Here is a 27302-nt window from a genome sequence, read left to right as displayed (position 1 = left end):
CATTACAGGAAGATAACTTCCCCTAACGTTGTAACACAGCGTCTGCACGTCATCTACAGGAACAGGGTCATTACTGAGGATAACTTCCCCTAACGTTGTAACACAGCATCTGCACGTCATCTACAGGAACAGGGTCATTACAGGAAGATAACTTCCCCTAACGTTGTAACACAGCGTCTGTACGTCATCTACAGGAGCAGGGTCATTACTGGAGGATAACTTCCCCTAACGTTGTAACACAGCGTCTGCACGTCATCTACAGGAACAGGGTCATTACAGGAAGATAACTTCCCCTAACGTTGTAACACAGCGTCTGTACGTCATCTACAGGAACAGGGTCATTACTGGAGGATAACTTCCCCTAACGTTGTAACACAGCGTCTGCACGTCATCTACAGGAACAGGGTCATTACAGGAAGAGAACTTCCCCTAACGTTGTAACACAGCGTCTGTACGTCATCTACAGGAACAGGGTCATTACTGGAGGATAACTTCCCCTAACGTTGTAACACAGCGTCTGCACGTCATCTACAGGAACAGGGTCATTACAGGAAGATAACTTCCCCTAACGTTGTAACACAGCGTCTGTACGTCATCTACAGGAACAGGGTCATTACAGGAAGATAACTTCCCCTAACGTTGTAACACAGCGTCTGCACGTCATCTACAGGAACAGGGTCATTACAGGAAGATAACTTCCCCTAACGTTGTAACACAGCGTCTGCACGTCATCTACAGGAACAGGGTCATTACAGGAAGATAACTTCCCCTAACGTTGTAACACAGCGTCTGCACGTCATCTACAGGAACAGGGTCATTACAGGAAGATAACTTCCCCTAACGTTGTAACACAGCGTCTGCACGTCATCTACAGGAACAGGGTCATTACAGGAAGATAACTTCCCCTAACGTTGTAACACAGCGTCTGCACATCATCTACAGGAACAGGGTCATTACAGGAAGATAACTTCCCCTAACGTTGTAACCCAGTGTCTGCACGTCATCTACAGGAACAGGGTCATTACAGGAAGATAACTTCCCCTAACGTTGTAACACAGCGTCTGCACGTCATCTACAGGAACAGGGTCATTACAGGAAGATAACTTCCCCTAACGTTGTAACACAGCGTCTGCACGTCATCTACAGGAACAGGGTCATTACAGGAAGATAACCTCCCCTAACGTTGTAACACAGCGTCTGCACGTCATCTACAGGAACAGGGTCATTACAGGAAGATAACTTCCCCTAACGTTGTAACACAGCGTCTGTACGTCATCTACAGGAACAGGGTCATTACAGGAAGATAACTTCCCCTAACGTTGTAACACAGTGTCTGCACGTCATCTACAGGAACAGGGTCATTACAGGAAGATAACTTCCCCTAACGTTGTAACACAGCGTCTGTACGTCATCTACAGGAACAGGGTCATTACAGGAAGATAACTTCCCCTAACGTTGTAACACAGCGTCTGTACGTCATCTACAGGAGCAGGGTCATTACAGGAAGATAACTTCCCCTAACGTTGTAACACAGCGTCTGTACGTCATCTACAGGAGCAGGGTCATTATGAGTTCCAAAATACTTTCATTTTTATGACAAAATGAAAGTAAACTATTTTGAAACACATATGTATCTGGGTTCTGTTTTCCCTCTGTGTGTCTCCTAAATGGATTCAAATCCATTTTGCATAATACATTATTCATATTTCCTGTTACTGTTTAAAACAATAGCAAACTCTATAAGAAAGTGTTCCTGTGTTTGTTGACTTGAGCAGTGTTGTGTGTGTTGCTAATACTGTATTGCCAATCTCAACAGCTGCTGTGCAAATACAGATGTTCTGTAACACAAACGTTCTCTATCAGACTTATTGACACTGGTTCAATATCACATTCAACATTTAGATCAGATTCAAAATTTATCACAGACTTAGAAAACCAATATTTTCTATTTTTCCATGCAAAACATTCTGATCATCAGGTCTTTATTCATTGTGAGGAATATAAAATATTATGCCCAAAATAGAATGTAGGGGTAAAAAAGATACGCGCAAAAACCACACAATTTAAACTTCCTCTTACAACAAGCTGAAGACGAAGAATAACCCGGATCTTTACGGGTCTCTTTCACTTTAACTTATTGCTAATGCACGGAGTAGTTTTAGGAGACTTATCAGCGGTATACTCTAGTGATTGCATCTTCAGCTTGGAATCTTGCCGGCTACTGTAGTTTAACAAGAATGTGTAAAACCAGCAGCAGAAAACTGTATTTGCCCAAAATATGACATTTATGTAAGATAGATTAGTCAAATACATTTCTTAAGTAAGCAATGTAATATATAAGGCCACCATAGGCACGTCAATGAGAGACGTGTGTCAAATCACAGTTAACACTTTGGGGTATAATCAAAATATAAATACATGTATATGCAAATATATTATTCAATAGGTTGTGATTCTCCATTTTGATCTATATGAAATTTGGGACTAACAGGCATTGTGTGCATACAGATTTCTTAAAATAATGCGGGTTTATTTCGGGTGCACTTTTTGGAGATAAGCCCAGCAAGATGGCGAGAATGTAGTTTAGTTTTACACCGCACTCAGCAATATTCATTGAGAATGTAAGGGAAATTGGGAAATATTTAAGGTAAAACTAACAACTCACCAAGTAACAGGATGATATAACTACTGAAACTGGTCCATCACCTATCTCAGCATCAAATACCTTCTGTTTACAAAGTGGAAAATATTCATAAATTTACTAGCGAGCTTGATCAAATATGCCAGTTTAAAAGAAAAACTCTATCATGGACTAAAATATTACTGAGAAAGCTATCTTGACATGAAGTGAAGTCAAGTTCACTTACATTTCTAGTCATGGTACAGTGATAGATCTTTGGGTCATACACACAAACAAATGAAAATGTTTGTTTTGGGTAAATACCACTGACATTTGCCTGACTATAACAACTCTAAATCAAACAAGTTACATATCCTAAACAATGCTATTTGCACACTTTTCTATTATATCCTAAAACATCTGAACATGAGCAGTAAACTTGACCTTGAATATCACACACACAAATGATGCTGATATTCCACAAATGTTTCTTTTATGATGAACAGATGTTGATATTTTCGCCATGTTTACAATCATGAGGAAAACATTTATGTTTTTCCGTTCAATGACTAGATCAGACCACAATTCAACTTGACATACTAGGTGTGATCATGTACGCCATCTGTGAACATTAAGTAAGAAATAACAGGATTCATTCTGATGGAGACTCAAACTACAAAATTTTAGGACAAAATACTTTGAGTACAATGTTGGTGAGAGAAAAATCATATTGTGTTACAAAATATATATTAGGTGTTGATTAAAAAAAATTGGAGGAACGTAGATTCTTGGAGACAGTAAATCATGAAAATAATGAAACACTGTAGTACTGCATGACCAACAGGTGCCCCTTGAACACCTCGTTACACACAGTGTTGCTGGAAATTTATTGTACATGCCCCAAACTGTACCATATTTATCATAAAATGTGCTCCGGACACAGAGAAACTTTACAACATAAAACACAAATAGCAAAATTATGTCAAATATTAGTGAAACTAAAGCTTTTTGATGATAAGTAACAAGACAATTAACTTAATAATAATCAATTCCAAACCTATCGAACTATTAAATATGTATATGGACTCCCAATTTATACACCTGTGTTTCCTGCAAACAAATCTGTTTTATTCACAGAAAATATGAATTTCAGATCTAGAGACTTATTTGTGCAGAGTGGTTGGAAACCACTGTATACAGCGGGCAAATGTACAAAAAGGTTTAGCACTGGGGGGGTTAAATGTCCAGGAACAGTAAATGTAATGACACTGTTAAAGTATCATAGCATGTCGATGAATTCTACATCTAAGAGACTTTATTTTTGTTTGGACAATCAAAATGACACAGAGTTACATTTCTCTCATGGCAAATTATGTCAGGGTTGGCACAAGCAGTAATACAGTGACCTATTAGATTCACAACTTACGTTATATACACAATATAGACCACATTTCCACCATGTTCTCATGCTGGTTCATAGCTGGGTGCCACTGACACTAAAACAATCTTTGTTATTTATTGTTACTTCATCATTACGCTCTTGTGTCTCGGGAATAGTTGGATGACCTTGATGAGAGTTTGGACAGAAAGAGCGGCGCCACGGCCACTGCCAGTATGGTAAGTCCCAGCCAGGGTCTGTAGGTGATCCAGCCCAGGGCGATCACGGTCAGAGAGAGGCTGATTGAAAGGGCAAGGTTCATTGTAGTTACTCCCATAGCAACCAGTTCTCGGACAATTGGCAACCAGTCAACTGTAATAGACAATAATATCATAGCCTATAAGAAAAAGAATATCTGTATTGAAAGACATGACATGACAGTTTGTTCTGCTTTAGAAAGACAGTGTGCATATGGGGTGCTGCAGCTCCTTTGATCTCTTCATCTGGTTAACATTTAGGTCGCTACACAAACTTTGGCTAGCATGCACAAATTCACACGCTGATGCTTAGAGAGAGGTAGAAAGGTGTTTAGCATTCCTTGTTCTGGATTAGTTTACTTACAGCACACACAAAAAGTGACTATGCTTGGCGTTAAAGGGGACTAAAGGTTCCGGTGGTCAGACTCACTGACATGTTTGACACGTCATTGGTTCCCAATTGTGCAGATCGATGCTCATGCAGTTGATCACTGGATTGTTTGCTCCAGACTCGTTTAATTACTGACCACTGCTATTCGGGGACAACACTGTGAAGTGCCAATAACAACATAATGACCAGCTTTTAATCAGTAGAATGTGTGAAGCATGTTTCTGATATGATTTTGCTGGAATATTGCCAAAACCAGCATAAACCTAAACTTCACTCACTCTTTGTCATCAGAAATGGTCATAACATGTTCGGTTACAGTTTGTTACATGCACAAAGCTGCTGCTCTGATGATGTTCCTGTCTGCTGCAAACATCAACATCATCACGTGACTTACCTATGGTGGTGATGATACTGGTCAAGCATCCAAACGCTACGAACATGAGCAGCCAGCCACCAAATCTTAACGCCCATGTGAATATTGCATTCTGGGCCTGTTCTTTGCCAAATATTTCCTGGAAACAAACTATGTCTGTCAAACACTATCACAGAATTTAGTGATTATCTGCTCCATTCCTGGCAAAAAAACTACGAATAAGTCACAAATGTTAGCCTGTACTACAGAATTAACTTTTTATGCAAAGAACTGCCTTTCTTTTGTCAGAATGCCCAAGATATGTAATTTTCTGAATAAAATTGATATTTTGTACTTATCCTGACTCATGCTTATTGCTTATCTCTTTCTTCTCAGTGAAGATAGTGGAACACGGACATACAATACACTCACCCACCGGAAACCTTCCTTTCCGGCCACTGTGGTCACATGAACCACCATGCTTGTCACTCTCCCCAAATCTCATACACCCAACACGAGAATTACAGTGAATTTAGCGTGCCTGAGTGGGGCAGCTGGGAGGGCTTATGTCATGAGTCAGGATAAGTATAAAATATCAATTTTATTCAGAAAATTACATAGTTTTCCTTATCCTGACTCATGCTTATTGCTTACAGAATCCGACGGAAACGGTGGTGGGCCACGCCCCACTGGATTCTGTTGGCTGTCACATAAGTATGTCCAGTCCTTAGCCACTCATGGGAACTGTAACGGCAATAATTTGGTCTCGTCCATATTCATCTGTAGAGATGGGTGGGATCACATCCAGTCGAACTTGTCTTCTGTAGAAGCCTTTGTAGACTGAAATGAGATGATATGTAGATCAACTAGCATCCTGCTAGTGTCTAGTGCAACTGTATGTCAGGATTTACAGTCAAAACCAGTCAAGACCCTTCTTCACGTACAAGTATCTTCATTACGAGTACAGGGTCAAAATCACTCATACTAGTCTGTTGAAGACGTGTGCATGGACTCTCAACCATTATACTCCGCAGAGCATCTTGGTCTCAACAAGTCAAGTGATAAAGTGGTGAGTGAATCTCAGAGCCTTTACGGAACCGTTAGTTGCTGTGCAACGATGAGAGGTCCAAACTGGTGACTGCCAGTGATGTCCTCCGTGGAATTCCAAAAGCAGCAATCCATTATAATTGATAGCGAGCAATTCCCATGTAGAGTGAGTGTTGATGTCAGAGCTCTGTCTCCTTGTCTTGGTACGTTGGAGATATATTTTCAATGCTCTGATTGGGCATAATGATATATCTTTAGTATCATGTGGCCTTAGGACTATAAATAACACCGGGATGTGGAATTGTCTATCTGGTTGTCCAGGCAGTTAATTTTCAGTGATAAAATCCAATCTCAGTCCTAAATGTACAGTCTCATGATGACTTGAGTCAAATTGAGTGCGATTGACGTCCAGTGCAAGTAGTTCTGACACAGAAAATGCTGTTTCTACTTGCAGTAGTCACAGCGTTTTCTGTGTCAGTAGCTCAAGCGATGTCAAATCTAGTGGTTCGTAATCATCACTTCAAAGATGTTGAAGCATGACATTCAAGTCCCAAACTGGAGCTTTAAATCTGCGTTGTTGGTCTTCCAGCTTGAACGAGCGTAGTAAGGTAAGTAGTTCAGGTACTTTAGTCAACTTGACTCCTGTTTTCATGGTGATAACAGAGCCAAGTGCCGCCAGATATGTCGAAGAAGTCCTTAGCATGTCGCAAGTAACATAGGTAATCCTCAACTTGAAGATGTGTAGCTTTCACTGCAGTGAAGTCTTTCTTCCTACCATAAGTCTCAAATCGCTTCCATTTGTCATCATACAAATTTCAAGCAGATCTACATAGAGCTAAGGTGATTGCTTTCGCCGCTCGTGTAGAACATCCTCGATGTTTCAGGCAAACTTGATACGATCCACACATAAAGTGGATGTTGGATTGCTGTGTGCCTGTCTTTTGTGCGGACGGATGAGTAAGTTCTTCCAATCTGGTAGATGTCCTAATACCTTGATGAGTAGCAGGAGCCAATGTGTCGCTGCCCAGTAAGGCGCGTCCAAAATCAGTTGTAACAGCTTCGTCTGTTCGATTTTCTCGGTGACATGCGGTAGTGGCACTGGAGGGGAGAACGCATAAGCGTTCAGTCCTTCCCACGGTATGCTGAGAACGTCTATTGCCCATGCTAGCAGATTTGGTACCAGTGATACAAATGTTGTTGTATGTTTCTTGAACTTCGTGGCACATAGATCTATTTTTGGTGATTCGAAGGTTTGACTAATTAGACAAAACGCCTCTCGCTGAAGCATCCATTCTGTCGGGGATGGGAGCAGAGGGCGTGATACAGCGTTGGCCACAATTTTGCAAGCACCTCAGATGTAACATGCCTTTATGTGCAGATAAATATTAGAAAGGGCAATTCTAGCAGTAGCAGGCTGTGAAATCTTGTTGATCCCTGCTTGTTTATGTAGAATACTACTGAAGAGACGTCTGTGTGAACCATCAGTAGATGAATTACCTTGATTACTGCTTTCATTTCCAGGTAGTTGATATGTTGAGATATTGTCCTGCTGCAACAGCGTTGTTCAGGTAACCACCCCAGTCTTGTAGTAATACATCTACATAAAGATGGCTGATGTAGACCAGCTCTAACAAATACGTTCTTGTGCAGGCATTCGACTGGCGAATCCACCATAGCGGGTATGGTCTCAAGATGTCCGGCGTCGTAAACTGGTCAGAACGTGAAACCGTGACTCAGGAACCACTGTCATAGATAAGATGTAGTTGTAGGCGTCTTCCTCTGGTCATATCCTGAGGTGACGTGAGCAGACTGAGTAGACATTGACACTGTGGTACTGGAAAGAGCAAAACTTGGTTGAATATTGGCTTGAACTTTGACCTACCGATCTTCTACATTTCAATGTAGTGATGAATCAACTCCCGAGTGATTTAGATTCACAAGTCATCTGAACTGATTTAGTAGCCTGATAGTGAAGTCCAACTGTAGACTGAGTTGACTTCTCTCATGATGAGCTTGCATGCCGTGAAGATGCACCATTCGGATCGTCAACACTGTACATTATGAGTGAGTTGACATTCGAAAGAAGTCTATTTATAGTTGGATGGCTGGAAGAGCAGAAACTGTCATTCGTTGCTGCGAGCCACCTGAAAGGCAACGGTGAATCTTCTGTTAGAAGACCTTTATGCCTCCTGAAGACTCAAATGATGCTGTAAACTGCTAATCTAGTGTGTAATCAACGTCTTTCCAATGTTGAAAAGGCTGTAAATAAATGTTGACAATTTCCTGACATTAAAACAATAACACCACATTCAACGCAGGGTGTCGTCTCTTGGGGACCAATCAGATTCTAGATGTGACATCACCGATGTAGCAGTCAACTGATTGTCGTGAAAACGTGTGCAGACGGTGATACCCTTGCTAGAAATCGAAATTGTCCACAAGCATGCAGTTTGGTTTGTCCCGGAGACACATGAGTGAGTGCATGTATAGATGAGCAAAAGCGCATGAAATCTCCTGCTGCTGAAAGCTGATATAGACAGACTGTCCTCCAGGTGGATGTGTCGGTATTTTTCCACCGAAGATAATACCGTCATTATTATGGCATCAGCCAGTTTGTGTGGTTGATCCCTGGTATAAACAACGGGAGCTGGCACTCTTGTGATCGGAGATGTATTTTGCAGTGGTATCATAGCTGTCTCGAAGAATCTTCATGACGTAAACGTTGTTGCGAAGTCCCCAATTCCTCCAGTAGAGCTGAAGACGTCCACCCACTTGAGATGGTTGTACGGGGTGGAAAACTCCAGCCGTTCTGAAACTGATGTTCACTGTTTACCTCCCTTAGCATCCCAGACAGGGCTACCAGACATCTGGGGGTGCTTGTTTCTTCCATTGGGGTGATGAAAAATACCAAAACGATGATTTGCCTCCCTGTTGTCAAAGTGTCCATAGATTTTGATCTTCATGACCTCTCTGGAGTCCTGATTGACCGATTTAGCAACCTCTTCAATTGTCCCATCAAAGACTGTAGGTGCTGATCAAGAAACTCGATATAAGGGCCTAGCAAAACTTTCAGTCAAGGATGAAGGGGACAGAAGACCTTGTCGGCGTAACAAGTTCAATCCTGCAGATATCAAGGCGAGGTGCTCTGACCTAAACTGCTGATCCTTCTTCTGAGTAATGAGAGCTGATAGGATCATCCTTTCTTCCTCGATGACATCGATTCTGACGACCTCTCCAGATGGCGCCCCAGGGGGCTACGGGTGAGTGTATTGTATGTCCGCTTCTTTTAGAAGGGAACTTCAAGGGGTTTCAAGTGTTCCACTATCTTCGCAGAGAGGAAAGAGATGAGCAATAAGCATGAGTCAGGATAAGGAAAAATATGTAAAGTACAGGGACAAAGCATTCACATTTCAACAACTAAACCAAATGCAATTTTTAGGTGACATTTCTCAACCATAACATAACCTGTGACATTCATTTTTTTCCCATCCTAAGCCAATGGATGGATGCCTACGTTTAGGATATTTGAGTCTAGAGAGCTTAAGGTAGTCCTCACTTAATCTAATTTTCACTGAAAATTCTCAGAATTATCTCTGTAAAGTCAGTCAACAAGTGAGTGTAGGGAAATTATAATTCACACATGCAACCTGCACACCTGGCTGTCCTACAAGTAAGCGGTCCCCCTTATGAGAAATAGTGAAAAGTGACAACAAACTAATGATTGTTTCTTACTACCTTTCCAGGAAAAGCATTGATGATGTTTCTCACCTTTGGGCTCATGTCACCGAAGTATAGCAGCTCGATCGCATCTCCAGCCTCAGTCTGATAAGGCAGTAGTCTATCGTTAATCTGACGGGCCACTATACTCACCTGATGGCAAAAAAATACACAACTGTTCATTATTCATTCTTGCATTTCCTTGATCCAAAATACACCCAAGTTGACCTGGATACGTCCCTAGCTGTATGTGCGGCAATAATCAGAGTTATCTCCCTGCTTCCACTACAACCTCCATGTAGTTTGAAGCTTTTGTTGTTGAGTAACATCGCAAATCAATCAAAACCTGAGGAACTTCTTACCAACATCATCAGTTTAATTTACAGAAGATTGTTTTATCAAACAGGGGAGTTTGGGCCAGCTTCATGACACTACTGGCAAACAAGGATAAGTTGAACCAGCACAGAGAATGAGTTTACCAGTGAGTGGCACTCATGTATGCTAAAATGGGTCAATTGTCAGGTTGGTGCTCAACTTATCCTTGTTTGCCATTAGGAGTCCCAAGATAATCACTGCACATTTTTAACATGTAACACATGGGACTCTTGAATTTCAGGAACAGTTCACATTTTCTGAAGCTAGTGGGCATGGTGACCTAGTCTGATTGATTCATGAGCATACAGTAAATTATAATCTTAGTAGTTTCTTTATAAGAACACAGATGTCAGTTTAACAAGGCTGCAAATGAACCTGTCCTCTGAAAGCCATTTGTGTTCTCTAGTTCATGCAAACAGGACATGGCATTTTCTGCTGAGTAGAACCCTATCTATTCAATGCATAAATAAGAAGCCTTTGGACAGTTGTGTGAGGAAGATTGGAAATCAAGACAGAAACAACATCAAGACTGGTGCTTACTCTGGCTGCAGATCCCAGAGCGGAGTCCTGGCTTAAACCCGCATACTCAAACTTCACCCGTATATCGCCCACCTGGAATAACAATGACAACTGGATATGTAGTCGACAAAAGATGCTATCAGCACCAACAAATCTTACTCTCCAGCAGAGAGATCTGTCCCCCATCCCCAAATCTCCTACCCCTACCATCCCATCTTCAACCCACTTCTACCTACCTGTGGGGAGGCTGGGTTGAAGCTGTGGTACAATGCCCCCATGTACAGCTTGATGCTGGGGTCCTGTGGCTGGCCAATGTATGTGGGAGTCAAATGTTTGAAGTCTGTCACCCTCTGTATCAAGCCTAGAAACATGTCACATGTCTTACATTATCAAACAACAACAGTCACATGTTCTAATACTGTCTTACACTAGTAGGTTTCATCGACTGTTGCTTAACGCTGCAAATAGTCCAGCTATATGGCAGCAGTCGGTAAATAATCAAGTCTGCTCCAGACAATCCTGTGATTGACAGCATGAGCATCAATCTACTCAATTGGGACACAATGACACGCATTAACCAAGTCAGTAAGCCTAACCACTGAATTGTCTCTTAAGGCAATTATGAACACCACTTCTCATCGTGATCTTTATGGTTTGCACTGATAGGTAACCACGGTAACACGTAGTGACACACTGTATCATGGCACTCAGTATTCTGAAGCAGCAATTGCAGTGGTGAAAATACACAGCCATAGAAACTATTAGATAGCAAAATTCTCTCAAGCAGACCCACAGAATCAGCAGGTTACAGGTAGACGTTTGAATGCTGTTCCTATATTAGGAATATCTAGTTAGTCATGGAAATTACAGCTGTACAACATGGGTAAATAATGACGTCTTCATCTGTAAAAGACAACTGTATCTGTAGACGTCTGCTCACCATTGGAGAGGGAGAAACTCCCAACATTCACTTTATCAGCTACATGAGTCACTGATGATACGGAAACAGACCTAGATGAAAAAATATAATATATCAATCTTTAAAATATAAATATCATTGCACATAATATAAAAATGCACTCCATATAAATCTGTTCGATTCTCTAAACAAATTACAGTATATTTTATCGTTTTGTTGATAGTCCCACACAAACAAGTGCCATCAGAAGATGACAGATCCCGACCCCTACAAATTTGAAAGAACAAACCATCTGACAGTAAGTCCAACTTGATTGATTTCCATGAAATTTGTAAAAATACAAGTGCCAAAAATCCACATATAGCAAAAGGCACCCCTTCAGGTTCTGTTTGATATATCTGTCAACTCTTACTGAACGATACTGAAAGGTTTTCGAGGTGTGATCCGGAAACCAAGTCCACTCCTCCACTTTGATACTAAGTCCAAAACATTCCATAGAAACCAAGAAATCAGCAAAAATCTGCACCACTTTAGGTCCTGTTTGATTTATCTAAAGATATTGAACAGTTTTTGAGTTGTGCTCTGGAAACCAATTGATTATGGACGGACTGACACGGACGCACGAGTGATCAACTGTAATCATATCCTGTCTGATAACATAATGCACTGGTAACTAGAAACAGAAAATGTCACGACAATGTTCCACAAAGATTTGACCCATTGGTGCCCATCCCAAATACGTTGTGCACCAATTTTAGTGATATATGTCCTGATATATTTTAAGTTAGTCTGACCACAGATATAACAGCAACCTATTATGACCTTAGCACAATTAAGTTCAAGGTCCATGTAGGTCATAAGAACATATCATACCATGTCAATGACCTTTGCCCCATATTTCAATGATGTGACCTTTAAACGTGGTACAGCTGCTTTTTACAATAATCACAAAGGTAAAGGTGACCTTTGACACAATGATGCAATAAATAGATCACCTTGTTACTTTACTTACGTTGGATTCTCATGTCCGACTGAACTGTCAAATGCTGAACTACGAATCAGTTCTGATCTCCACTCTAAGTCTGAAACAACATTTTCCACAAACTGATACCATATGCTTCATGTGAATGTATCTGAAATTTAAGGTTTGACACTGACACAAAACAAAACGATCAAAACATGACAATTTTAAGGAGTTAATTCTTGTCAGTGCTTTCTAAGAGGAAGTAGCAGGGGAAAGGGAATATTCTGGTCAGCATGATCTCCTGTAATTACTACTATTCATCATGTTACATTGGGCCTTGCTTGCTTTCAAAATGGCCTCCACTGTGCTGAAAATGGCAGACATTGGGAAACAAACCGCAAAACTAGCGTTCCATCAGAAACCAGCATTCCATCTGTAACCAGCATTCCATCTGTAACCAGCAGCTGAGTGTTGTGTTTGACAGCTGCCATATTACCAGTATGTGTGCTTTATCATCATTTAAATCGGAAAATACAGTACTGTCGTCACTCACCATAAGAATACGTTGTTTCCACTCTTGTTTCGCTGCCTTCATTGTACTCTCTAGAAACAGACATACAGTTTTATTCATTCTGAATTGTAAAATAATATTCTTAACACAACAACAATCAATTATCTTCAGCTAGGATGGTAGGAACCTTTTTACTCCACACCGGCTGTGACTGATTACATACCTTCTAGTCTCATGCTCCACCCACTGGTATATCTCAACAGTGCGGCGGAGTTTGACTGCTGGCACTGAGATATGATACACTGGGTCATACAGCATCTGTAACCATGGCAACAACATTAACAATTGGTAAGACATATATCAGTTTGAAGAAAACAACATGAAGGACTTGAAATACTACAGCATGGTTACTGTTAAATAACTAGTAAAATCACTAATGTCAGTTCGCCTCCTTTACCATTGAATACAAAACACTAAATATTTATCCATGTAAACCTTACAGTCATCCCTTGCATAACGCCCTGTGAGAAACCTCAGTCTCAGTTAACCGCAAGGTAATCAATGGTTCCTTACAAACATCCCTGGCGCTCACCCATCTTCCCACCATCAGAAACACAACATCAACAAAACCCACTCTTGTGCTCTGATTAAATATGTTGTTAGGATTAACTAGAAACATTCAGTGGGGATGTTCATATATAATGTTCATTGTATATCTTTGTATAATGGGTTTTCGGATGGAACATCTTCATAATTAGTCACACGAACAGTGGAATATTGTCCTAATCGAGCAATGACAAGTTCATCACAAACGCATCCCGAGTTTTTGTTTGCGGGATGCACCACACCTTATTACAGTGTGAGTAATTTGTATTTGCTTAATTCATGATATGCCTGATGTGTCTTCAGTGAGTCAGTAATATGTCTTCAATGAAACTGAATCTGATGTGTCAGTGATATGTCTGTTGTGTCTCCTCTGAGCCAGAGATGTGTCTTGGGGTGATGGGTGATATGTCTGTTGTGTCTTGGGTGGGTCAGTGATGTGTTTGTTGTGTATTCTCTAAGCCAGAGGTGTGTCTTGGGTGAGTCAGTGATGTGTCTGTTGTGTCTCCTCTGAGCCAGAGATGTGTCTTGGGGTGGTGGGTGATATGTTTGTTGTGTCTTGATTGGGTCAGTGATGTGTCTGTTGTGTATTCTCTAAGCCAGAAGTGTGTGTTGGGTTGGTGGGTGATAGGTCTGTTGTGTCTTGGGTGGGTCAGTGATGTGTCTGTTGTGTCTTCTGTAAGCAAGATATATATCTGTTGTGTATTTGGCGAGTCAGTAATGTGTCTCACATACCTTGTCTGTCTGAAGATGTCCTTGAAGGTGCACAAGCTTGCCATTGTTGTTCTCAAAAGCCACATCTGTTGTCTGAAGGGGCACAACAATGGCCAAACCTTCTTCCAAAGATCTGGCAGTCTGCACTGCTCGACCCTACAGTAGACAATGGATGAACAATTTGTGACATACACCAAAAAGTATTGCCAGTCATTACCACGGACATAAAACACACTACCACAGGCAATCGTATCAACTTAAGAAGTGAAGTGAAGGACAGGGGCACATACAGAAATTCTGTGTGAACACCAAAGGCTCCAAATACAGCAACAAAAGGTAAAAATTGACTACATGCTCAGTATTAAATGTTAGAGAGCTAGAGAAAAAAATAATTCTCTTGAAACATTTACTCAAAAACTCTCAAATCCCGAACAAAGCTTCTTCACAACCACACTGTCTCTGAAAGCAAGAGTCAGATTTTCAAACACTGTATACAAGAGCCATCTTGTCAAGTTTCTTGGTGACCAGAACAGATATGGAACAAATAATAGGAGTCTGCAGTGCATGAGTTCATTTTGTAAAGTCACTGGCCAGGGGGCTAGTTAAGTCAAAATGTTGCTGAGCCTCTATCATACATCATTGGCCCTCCAAAACATCAAGATCAAAATGCACATTGGTCAGAAGAGCTGTTTGCTAATTGCAAATGCATGTTACTGTCACCCTTTGGAAACAATACAAATAAAACAAGTGTTTGCCATTAATATGGCAAGGTCCCAGACGCTAAACAAGAACGAAATATTTATAACATATTTACTAATTTCTATTGTTTGATCACATACAAGATGCTGCTTGAAAAGACTGGTGTCTACATAGTCGCCCCATTATATGCACTGCTTCATGAAAGATCATAGTTTGAAAGTGGTAAAAATGTTATGGTGACCTCAAGGATAAGGTCAAGGTCACCCAAATCAACTGGTGTCTGTATAATTCCCAATTTGAACACATTGAGTACAACAGTTCATGAGACATCATGCTAAAATCAGTTTGGAAAGTGGTCAAAGTGTCGTGGTGACCTTGAAAATCAGGTTAAGGTCACTAACATGGACTGGTGTCCACATAATCCCCTAATGTAGGCTGTCACCAAATTTGAAGACACTGGGTACAACAGTTCATGAGATATCATGCTAACAAGAATCAGGAAGTACATATGTACACCAAAACCTAAGATTGCCTTTTTCATTCTTTAAATACACAGCAAATTATCTGAGGTCAGCTGGCCATTTCAGATAGCTATAAAATACTAATATATATCATTAGCCTGATTCATGAATGGCTAGCATTTGGGTGGCTAGCGAGAAGCTATTTCGAATGCTGCTTGTGAGATGTGTCAGATTCAAGTTATTTGCAATCACTACATACCTCATTCCAGAACAGAAGCATTGATGCTACAAAGATGAGGATGAAACCAACAACAATCCCCACTAAACTGTTTCCGATCCTCTCACAGAAGTTGGGATTTCTTCGGTATGTTGTTGTTGTGTGGCTGTTTCCCGGCATGTTGTGCATCCCTGGAGCATCTGGGTACTGAAAACAGTTGGAGCATCACCATGATCACTGTGTGCTTAACTTACAGTGCTACATCCTCCAACTCTGAATCTGAGGCCTGGTAACCAGAAGAAACAGGAAAAATGCCATCCTATTCTTATTTACAACCAAACACTTTCAATAAGAAACATATCTTCACCTTCAAATTCCTGTCCTCCGACCCTAACTTACAAACACTGATCAAATCTGACTTGTAGTTCTTCATGATTTGATTACTTACAAACAGAAACAATGTGTCTAAAACTGTGTGAGTATGGTTTTACAGTGCTATTAGCAATACTTCAGCAATATCACAGCAAAGGACACCAGAAATGAGCTTTCACAGATTGTGCTCCTGTGGGGAATCAAACTCAGGTCTTCTATGTGATTAGTGACAACTCTAACCACTAAGTTAACCTTAAAACTAACTGAACCTGGGGTCCTGACAGCGAAATACACTTCCCCATAAAGCCTAGTTCTCATTACTCAGTGGTTCACTGAATATTTTTATTCTAAAATATGACATGGCAAGAAGTATAATAATAAAATGTCACCCCTTCTTTAATACTAGTAATCCACTCATAGTCTTTTCTGGGGTATTCCCCTTTCCGGACTTAATGGAACTTGGTTAATCAATTATACAAGACTCACAACTCTGACACTGATATTTAAAACAATGCAGCTGGGCCGTAGGAAGCCCAGGCCGTAGGGAGCCCAGGCCGGGCCAAGGGGACAGCGGTCCCCTAGAATCTTTTTACAGTGTAATTTTTGTGCATCAAACTATTGATACAGTGGGTAAGGGTATTCCGGATCACGGCTATTCCGGATCACTGCCACGACATTAACCCCTAGAAACTGCAAATCTCGATGGATTTCTTTACTCAATCTCTCATTTTAAAGCCGAGACATTGCTCTTTAAGGTCATATATTTTGTTTTACTTGATCTGAACCAGAAGTTTACTTGCGCCCCCTGTAACGAGGATACCTATCATTGCGTAATTTGTCGTTGGCACGTCAGGAAAAGGTAACTCATTCGGAATGGCCCGTCTCAAATAAGACTAGAATCAAGTTGCTTCACGTTAACACTCCATTGCATGCATATACTTTTCACCTGTAAAAAGCAACAAAAATCTTCTCTACATCTGCCATATTTTTGGAGAAATGAGCAATTTATGGGACCACATGTTTAAGTCAATTCCAGATCACCAGAAAATAGGGATCACCTCAAGACTGCCCACAGCCGAAAAATGTTAATTACTGTTGAAATAAAGTAATTAGTTTCACGATCTTACTTCGGTTACCTTTATTTAAAATATATACTCACTCAAGGTTCTGTCTTAGATGTTCTTTGCACAGAGTAGATACATAAAACGTTTTGGCCTTCATTTCGCCAAAAAGTAATTTGCGGTACAGAACTGTCTGTCAGGTAAAAGGTTATGAATATTGGAAATACCCAACTTGACAATACTTTGGGGTTGAAATTGTTTTGTTTTGTTTTCAAGTCATATTATTCTTTTTTTTTCAATAACTTGATGAATTTTAGTGATGAATTATGCCAGAGGTGGAAGCAATGAAGCTGGAGTAGACTCGAGCTATAGTTTGTTTCATTTTCAACACAAGAAGATACACACCTACATGTCACATACCAAAGTAACCACAACAGAAGAATAGTTTGTTTTGCAAAACTTTATTCCTCCCCTTAAGATATAAGTAACCCCAATACCTATACTAAACTAATTCTACAGGTGCAAATACAACTAACTAATCTAATTACCTAACCTAGCTACATATACAGTTCTGTCTACCACTTATATTGCTAAAGTTCTAATAATACTACTACTACTACTAACTACACTAAAATCCTAATACCCTCACTAATATAGATAATGATTACATATAATCCCAATCAGAAACTAAACAATTGAACTAAATAACAATAAAGGAATTAGCCACTCAGAGAGAACACTTTCTCTTTACAATGTAATCAGAATGTCAGTGCACTGTGGTTCCACTTGGTGACGTCATGGTATTTGTGTGGTATCCCTCACACCCAGGCGATGGTTTCCCTCACGGAGTTTAAGGGGCCTGTGTAATGGTTGATGGCTGTGCCATCCACATCTCACATTACTAGGAGATACATGCTCCTTGTACAACAGGGAAGACTCTTGTCTGTCTCCTTACAGGCGGAGATAATACCCCTCTCCTTACTTTAAGGATAACCGGCCAGTTCCGGGACACTACAATACAATATAAGTAACTACAGTTACTCATTAAGACATGTGTCAATGTCTTATACTTTATGCATGTACTTTACTCCGATTTACATATTTGAAAGTGGAACAGTTTTTGTGGAACGATAACATTCAAATTTTGAATGGCTTTGTGGCTATATAGTGTTACAATGTACACATATATCTAGAAATACTACATCAGTTAAACAATTTCTTGCTACATCTACTCAATCAATAAATACAAAAGTAATAATGATAATAAAAACTTACGCCAGCCAGCGTGAGATGCAATCCCATACAAAAGTTGAACCCATACAGGTGAACACAGTGGTGATTCTGGCTGACTGTGCAGATTACTACCCTTCCTCACTATTTATATTGACCTCCCATACCCAAGCTACTCAACACCTCTCTATTGTTTACAAATTAACACCCCAGCTCTCTGGCCATACCTGGTCACGCTTCCCTGAACATAACCCTGTTCCCATAGTATTACCGAACATAATCTAACAACAACTCCCAACAATATATAACACACTCTAACAATACCATACTACATCTATTTACAGTACCATAAACTAATTATATAAACGAAATCATCTGTGATCTTGACATCACTCCCCTCTTCAAGTAATTGTACACAAGTACAATTATATATTACACTCAAGATCACATTTAAGTTTGTTTTAATGCATAAATATCATAAAACACAATTGTCTAAATGTACAGTAGCACAGTAATACATAAGAAATAACTGCTGACAAATAATCTGGATATGCAGAGAGTACATTATTTACACACTGCCATACACATAGTATGACTAGGGTGAACACCGGCTCAAGAGATCAGCCCCAACATTCTCACTTCCTTTGATTGCACGAATTAGAAATCTGTAGGGTTGCAAAGTCAGGGCCCACCTCATCACTCGTCCATTGGTCATTTTTGCCTTGGTCATCCATATTAAGGGCTGATGGTCAGTCTCCAAAATAAATTCTCTCCCATACAGATATCTTTCTAACTTCTGTATTGCCCACACAATAGCCAAACACTCTTTTTCTATTGTAGAATACGCTCTCTCACGATCTACTAACTTCCGACTCACAAACAATATTGGAAATCGCTCACCTTCCTGTTCTTGTAGCAGTACAGCTCCGATTCCAACGTCAGAAGCGTCTGTTCTTACCAAGAATGGTTTCTTCAAGTCGGGTAGTTTCAAGATAGGAAAACTTGACATATGGGTTCTTAACGTAGTGAAAGCTAATTCCTGGCTTTCTGTCCATATTACCTTGTTTGGCTTTCCTTTCTTTGTGAGATCAGTTAACGGAACTGCTATGGCTGCATAGTTTGGGATAAATTTCCGGTAGTACCCGGTCAGTCCCAACAACGCTCTCACTTGTTTCTTGGTTTGAGGTCGCTCCACATTTAGGATCTTTTCTACATTCTTACCTTCTGGTCGAATTAGACCACTACCCACCTTGTGCCCTAAAAAGTCCAGATGTTTATATCCCACTTTTACCTTTGAAGGTCGAGCTGTAAGATGGAATTGTCTTAACCTCGTAAATATTGCTCTCAGACTTACCATGTGGTGTGACCAGTTCTCAGTTCCTTCTATGATGTCGTCTATGAAGTTGTCTGTATTTGGTATGTTGTGCAATACTTGTCTCATCAGTCGGGAAAATACTGCAGGTGCATTAACTACTCCAAATGGCATCACCTTCCATTGGTATAATCCATCAGGAGTTATAAATGCTGTCAGTTCTTTGCTACTCTCTTCCATTGGAATCTGCCAATATGCTTTGCTTACATCAATTTTGGTAAGATATTTACAGTTCCGTAACCGTGCAAAGATGGAATCAGCTAATGGAATTGGTTCGGCATCAAATACGGTCACCTGATTCAGTTTGCGAAAATCGGTACAAAATCTGTAAGTCGAGTCAGGCTTCTTCACAAGTACAATGGGGGATGCATATGGTGACTGAGAAGGTTCTATCACCCCCATGTCTAACATTAGCTGTATCTCCTTGGCTACAACATCTCTCATATGATGAGGAAGTGGATAGGGCTTGGATCGTATAGGCTCATTACATGTCAGCTTGATCTTATATTCCATACAATTTACCTTCCCTGGTAAATCACTCAGTACATCTTTGAATTCACTTATGAGCTCCTTCACCTCATTTTGTTGCTCCTCTGTCAAATCTTCAGAAATGTCTACATCCTGATACGTTTCCTTAGAAACTAAAGAAGGTGAAGCTATGTCTAACATACTCACCTCTTCAGCCTTGACATCCACCAGACCAGCACTGACATGCACAAGTTGAGCTATGCTGACGTCACATGCAGCTGTGTCCTTGACCTCCTCTCTCTCAATGTACCTTTTCAGTAGATTGGCATGATAGGTTTTAATCTTGTTACCAACCTGTATTCTGTAATTGCCAATGCCAAAGGTATCCAGTATTTCATATGGCCCTTTCCACTGCAGCAACAGTTTGTTTGAATCAGTGGGCAACAGAATTAATACTTTATCACCAACCTTCATTTTTCTTGGCTTGGACTTCACATCAAAGAACTTTTTGTATTTACATGCTTTCTTTTGAAGTTCTTGCTGTGCTACGTGAATAGTCTCCTCAAGACGGTTTTGAAGATCTAGCACATACTCATATGTGGTTCTTACCTCTGGATTTGGTATATCTCTTGTCCAGATTTCCCTCAGAATCTGTACTGGTCCTCTCACAGTGCGTCCATATAAGAGTTCAAATGGGGCAAAACCCAAACTCTCTTGAGGTACCTCTCGGTAAGCAAATAACAAAGCAGGTACATACCTGTCCCAGTCATTTGGTCGTTCTGCACACATCCGTTTCAGCATCGTCTTCAGGGTTCCATTGAACTTCTCTACTAGGCCATTGCACATTGGATGATAAGGGGAAGTAGTAAGCTGATGTATGGACAATAGTCTACTTACCTCCTTCATCACGCCTGACGTGAACTGGGCTCCCATGTCTGTTAATATCTCCTTGGGGATACCAACCCTACTGAATATCTCGAACAGAGCTTCGGCAACATATTCCGTCTCTACTCTGGGTAAAGCTACTGCTTCTGGGTATCGTGTTGCATAATCAACCACCGTCAGTATATACCTATTACCCTTGTCTGTGACAGGATACAATGGACCAATCAAATCAACAGCTACCCTCTCAAATGGCACTTCAATTAATGGCATTTGTCCCAGTGGTATTTTCCTTACCTTTCCCTTCGGCATGGTACGTTGACAAATGTCACAAGACTGAACATGTCTTCTGACATCACCAATTACTCCTGGCCAATAAAACTGTGAGATTACCCTATCTAGAGTCTTCTTGATTCCAAGATGTCCACCCATCAGTGCTTCATGACATACCTTCATTACCTGTGTGCGCAATCCAACCGGTACTACTGCCTGTACAACTTGTTTACCATTGTCCATTTTATTGGAAGTATGCTTCCTATACAGCATATCATTCTCCACAAAGTAAGAGGAAGTACTATGTCGGGTCTCCCTAATCTTACCTTCTTCCACTAATTTTCTTATTTTGTTCAGACTTGAATCCTGATGTTGTAGGGATACGAACTCACCTCGACTCAGTGTCAACCCAACAGGTTCCAATGTCTTCAAGGGTTCCATGCCTACTTGGCGTACTCTTCTCTGGCTCCTTGTCTCTACAGCACCTACTGTTTTAATGTCCTGCTTATCCCACATCAAGTCTGGATCTCCTGGCTCTCTAACTCCGGGAATATTGCCTAATATTAAGTCACAGATTGGTGTGTCCATACATGCTGCTCTCACCATACCCGTGTAAAAGGGCGTATTTACAGTAATCCATGCTACCGGAAGTGTCAAGATCCTGCTATCTGCTAATTTACAAGATTGTGTTTCTGAAGTCAAACATGCATCTTTTACCATTGACCTCCTCACTATTACACCGTTACATCCCGTGTCTCTAAGCACATCTACTGGAGTGTCGTTTACCTTTCCCTGATAAAATGGCATGCGGTGATCTTTGGTAAGCACACTCCCTGAGGCTACATCTGCTTTAGTAACCTCCTCTGAAGTTGCTGCATCACCATCTAGAACTTCATGTATGCAGGGCTCTACTTTTGTGTTATCTGGATGTATTAGAGACATGTTTGTGTTGTCTTCACTCACCTGGATACTTGCCACTTTAAACTTGGGTTTCTTGCACTGTGCTGCCAAATGCCCAGTTTGATTGCAGTTGTAACATGTCCTTTCCTTAATAGGAACAAATTGTTTGGAACAAGTACCATGTTTACCTGATGCGCTACCCTCGACTATTTTCCCTTTGGAAACCTGCTTGTCAGTTTGACCTGGAATAACTGGTCTATTGTATCTTCCATGACTCGTACCTCTAGCTTCTATAAATTGCTCTGCTAGTCTAGCCATTTCCATCGCGTCTTTTGGCTTTCTCTCTCTCAAGAATATACCCAGATCCCTTCCAGTCACATTCAAAATCTGTTCACGCAGCAGCAAATCTCTCACACCTTCGAACGTCTTTTGTGTACCACTTAGTTCAATCCATCTGTTGAAATAGTTCTCAATTCTAACTACAAATTGTGTGAAAATCTCACCTGTTTCAGTTTTAGCAGTCCTAAATTTCTGATGGAATCCATCCTCAGTCATTTCATAGCGTTTAAGTAATGCAGTTTTAACTGCATTGTAATTTTCAGCCTCAAAGGCATTTAACCGGGAGTATACTTCTAAAGCCTTACCTTTCAGCAGAGTACACAGGTAAGCTGCCCAATGGGACGGGTCCCAGCCTTGCGCTGTAGCTACACGTTCAAACCTTTGCAGATATGCATCAATATTGTCATTGTGGTCGTCAAATGGAGGCATTTTAGGCATCTTGGGAATGGCTGCCGATCTATTCTCTCCTACCTGCCCTTCTTGATTTCCTGCCGCACTCTTTTCTAACTTGGCTAGTTCTATTCTTTCATTTGACTGTATTTTACACTTTTCTTTCTCCAATTCTAATCGTTCTCTCTCTCGTTCCCATTCTAACCTTTCTTTCTCCTTTCTTTCCTCCAGTTCTAACTTTTTAATCTCCCGCTCCCTAGCTCTTTCCTCCCGTTCGAGCCTGTCCTTTTCTTTCTCATTCTCCAACTCCATTTGCTCTTTCACAAACACTCTCAAATCATCTTTCTCATACCCTAAACTCTGACCCAGTTTGATAAGTTTGTCAATGTCCATAATTGTCTGTATGAGGGCAAAGCAGGGTACACAAAAAGTCAAACTGTCTGGAATAAATAGGGATCCTACCAAGAATAAAACCGGAGGTGATTTCCCATATATCCCAATGTTCAAAATGTTCACGACGAACCAATGGCCTTAACTGACCAATAACCACAATACACCCTCCACCCTTGAATTCCAAATCATACACTCAAGGACGCAGAAGTGGTGCCGTATGTTCTAACCCTTCTTTATGGACACAAAGATTCTGCAGCGATATACAATCAACAACGCTACATCAAATGCGCTACAGAACACAACTAGGGTTCCCTTTGATAGTGACAAATAATCTAATTATCCCACCGCTGCCACCAAAATGTCACATACCAAAGTAACCACAACAGAAGAATAGTTTGTTTTGCAAAACTTTATTCCTCCCCTTAAGATATAAGTAACCCCAATACCTATACTAAACTAATTCTACAGGTGCAAATACAACTAACTAATCTAATTACCTAACCTAGCTACATATACAGTTCTGTCTACCACTTATATTGCTAAAGTTCTAATAATACTACTACTACTACTAACTACACTAAAATCCTAATACCCTCACTAATATAGATAATGATTACATATAATCCCAATCAGAAACTAAACAATTGAACTAAATAACAATAAAGGAATTAGCCACTCAGAGAGAACACTTTCTCTTTACAATGTAATCAGAATGTCAGTGCACTTTGGTTCCACTTGGTGACGTCATGGTATTTGTGTGGTATCCCTCACACCCAGGCGATGGTTTCCCTCACGGAGTTTAAGGGGCCTGTGTAATGGTTGATGGCTGTGCCATCCACATCTCACATTACTAGGAGATACATGCTCCTTGTACAACAGGGAAGACTCTTGTCTGTCTCCTTACAGGCGGAGATAATACCCCTCTCCTTACTTTAAGGATAACCGGCCAGTTCCGGGACACTACAATACAATATAAGTAACTACAGTTACTCATTAAGACATGTGTCAATGTCTTATACTTTATGCATGTACTTTACTCCGATTTACATATTTGAAAGTGGAACAGTTTTTGTGGAACGATAACATTCAAATTTTGAATGGCTTTGTGGCTATATAGTGTTACAATGTACACATATATCTAGAAATACTACATCAGTTAAACAATTTCTTGCTACATCTACTCAATCAATAAATACAAAAGTAATAATGATAATAAAAACTTACGCCAGCCAGCGTGAGATGCAATCCCATACAAAAGTTGAACCCATACAGGTGAACACAGTGGTGATTCTGGCTGACTGTGCAGATTACTACCCTTCCTCACTATTTATATTGACCTCCCATACCCAAGCTACTCAACACCTCTCTATTGTTTACAAATTAACACCCCAGCTCTCTGGCCATACCTGGTCACGCTTCCCTGAACATAACCCTGTTCCCATAGTATTACCGAACATAATCTAACAACAACTCCCAACAATATATAACACACTCTAACAATACCATACTACATCTATTTACAGTACCATAAACTAATTATATAAACGAAATCATCTGTGATCTTGACACTACAAAGAGTTCAAATTGGTTGGTATTAATAGATTATGCTCGTTAGCTTTACAATCAGTAACTGATGATGTGATGTTAAGAAAGGTCCTGACTGAATAGAGCGTTAAAGGTTCTGAAAAAATGGGTTATTTTGCCTCGATAGTTGTACTTTACAAGTTAAAGTCGCATATAAAAGTCACGACAATATAATATAAATCAATACTGAAGAGATCAGTACCATAAACCAGTTATGTATTCACCCCAAGAAAATATTTTCAGCCCACACCGGTACCTGGAATCATGATTCTGGAGTATGTTGTTATGAGCAGCAAGTGTTAAAACTATCTACCAAGTGGATGTTGTTATCAACTGCAATGTTTGTTAATTATTCGTTTATCAAACATTATGAATATTGTTAACGCAATTAAACGCGTGTTACTGTTTGACACAGACCCCTGTTGCCCCAAACGAGCACCAATAACCGAACACTGCCTCGTTATGTCACGTGATCCGGAATACCCTGAAATGATTCGGAACTGCCGTAACAGTGGAGCGTTTCTTTTGCGATATTTCTAAAGTCAATCAGGACCGAATTAATTTCATGTTTTGGTGTAAGTAACATGAAACATTGTTCAGTCAGAAATTGCCCTTAGGTGCTTCAGATATATTTTTGCGGAGGCGCATGCAGTTGGTTTTTCGTTAGAGATCCGGAACTGCCCTACACACTGTATAACACTGTTATAACATGGATGGTGACCCCCTTATTAAGAAGGGTTAACCATGGTCCAGAACGGACTGTTGGTAAGTTTTAACACATTGACACATCTAGAAAGAAACAGACAGCAACAGAAGAGTTTGGAACTTGTGCTTTCCTTATGCAACTGATGCTATTCCAGTTGTAGACACGTTGTACTGGAACGTTTCCTATGTCACATTAAGACGGATACATGACTGGTAGGCAATCACATTACTGAGACGCGATAGGGTCGATCCTGACTGTGTAGCACTGACCACATCGCGGTTCTCCGCTTGGCATAGTTCAGCCAGCTAAACGTCGTGTTCCACCAAGGTATATATATGGCTAAGTCTAGATTTTGCAAGAAGCGTGGTTCTCAGATCATAATCTCGTGGCTCAAGTCTGCAGACCACCATCAACACCGTCCTCGTTATAAGTCATAATTACCGACACTGTGGACCTATGCCAATGACACTTAAAAGTTAGACCTACCATACCTGCGGGTGACTGTATTTGTCAAAACGCCTGGATAGATTGTCTAAGGTCTGTGAACAGGATGTGAGCTAGGTCGTGGATGCCATCTGGCAGGACACGAACCCTGTCTGAACTTACATATTGTCTGTACATACTACGCTGTCCGTGTCAGTTCTCTTATCTTCTCGTTCAGGAAGCATTCGCTTTATGTCCTCGGTCAAGGCTTCCCCTGTCGTCGTGAAACGACACAATGCTAAAAATAGCCATTTTACATACTAGGCGAGCATTGATTGGTCATCATAAATAACCGGAAGTACCTCACAAGGGGAATTCCCTATTTTCGTTTGTAAGCGGCAGATGTTTTTCTGACGCAATGCGGTGACGTGTATCTATCACCTAATGACTCGATTTAATTGTGATAATATCATCATCAATAGGAAAGCGATAATCATTTTTTCAGTTAGTGTAAATGGGAAATGCATCTCGATCAGTGGGGCATTTACTTCGGGGTAGAAGGTGGATCCTTTAGTGGTGCTGCTTTGGTGAGTGACAAGCACACATGAGCTTGTTACGCTAGAAACTGCCATCAAAGTATGTACAGTCACTAACTGGGTCTTAGCTCAATAGACCCCGTTAGTGACTGTACATATTTTGATTGCAGTTTTTAGTGTTACAGCCCCTTGTGAACAAGCATGGGTTGGTGGCTGATCTTCACAGGTCACAGACTGAGGGGTCATGATGGATATACAGATATAGTGTAGTCTGCAGTCACCAAACAACGTGTACGTTGTTAAGATTCAAATCACATTGCATTGACGCAATTCAAATTATCTACGGCGTCCTATTAGCTTCAAGATGCCTGCACACCATGTCTACAAGAGTTCGTTCGACGTCGGAATAGTGCATTTGCATTCTCCCCTTTATATGTCATCGCCAAACAAATGTAATATTGTGGTGTACCGTCATGTTGTTGAAATATAGCCAAGAGTTATTGTCAGGGACGATATACCACATGGCAGTAGACTTGATTTTGTTATTGGAGAGACCATATAATAGATTTATTGTATGGTCTCTGGTTATTGTGAATGAACGTTTGATTGTGCTGTGTTGTAAAGACTTG

General features: G+C 40.5%; 1 protein-coding gene across 1 annotated transcript; it reads right to left on the bottom strand.

Moving 5' to 3' along the window:
* Positions 1–1745: 1745 nt before the first annotated feature.
* On the bottom strand, positions 1746–26434 carry LOC137296646 (transmembrane protein 43-like). The gene is made up of 12 exons (XM_067828464.1): positions 26321–26434; positions 15787–15951; positions 14389–14523; positions 13274–13368; positions 13093–13142; positions 12588–12657; positions 11597–11667; positions 10893–11017; positions 10678–10749; positions 9814–9915; positions 5041–5158; positions 1746–4370 (listed from the first exon to the last, which is right to left on the bottom strand). The coding sequence occupies exons 1-12, from the start codon at positions 26333–26335 to the stop codon at positions 4153–4155; spliced, it is 1236 nt and encodes a 411-aa protein (XP_067684565.1). The 5' UTR covers positions 26336–26434; the 3' UTR covers positions 1746–4152.
* Positions 26435–27302: the final 868 nt, after the last annotated feature.

The sequence above is a fragment of the Haliotis asinina genome, chromosome 9 (genome assembly GCF_037392515.1).
Source record: "Haliotis asinina isolate JCU_RB_2024 chromosome 9, JCU_Hal_asi_v2, whole genome shotgun sequence".
NCBI lineage: Eukaryota > Metazoa > Mollusca > Gastropoda > Lepetellida > Haliotidae > Haliotis > Haliotis asinina.
The sequence above is the reverse complement of the archived record's forward strand: the minus strand, read 5'-3'. Positions and strand labels throughout refer to the sequence as shown.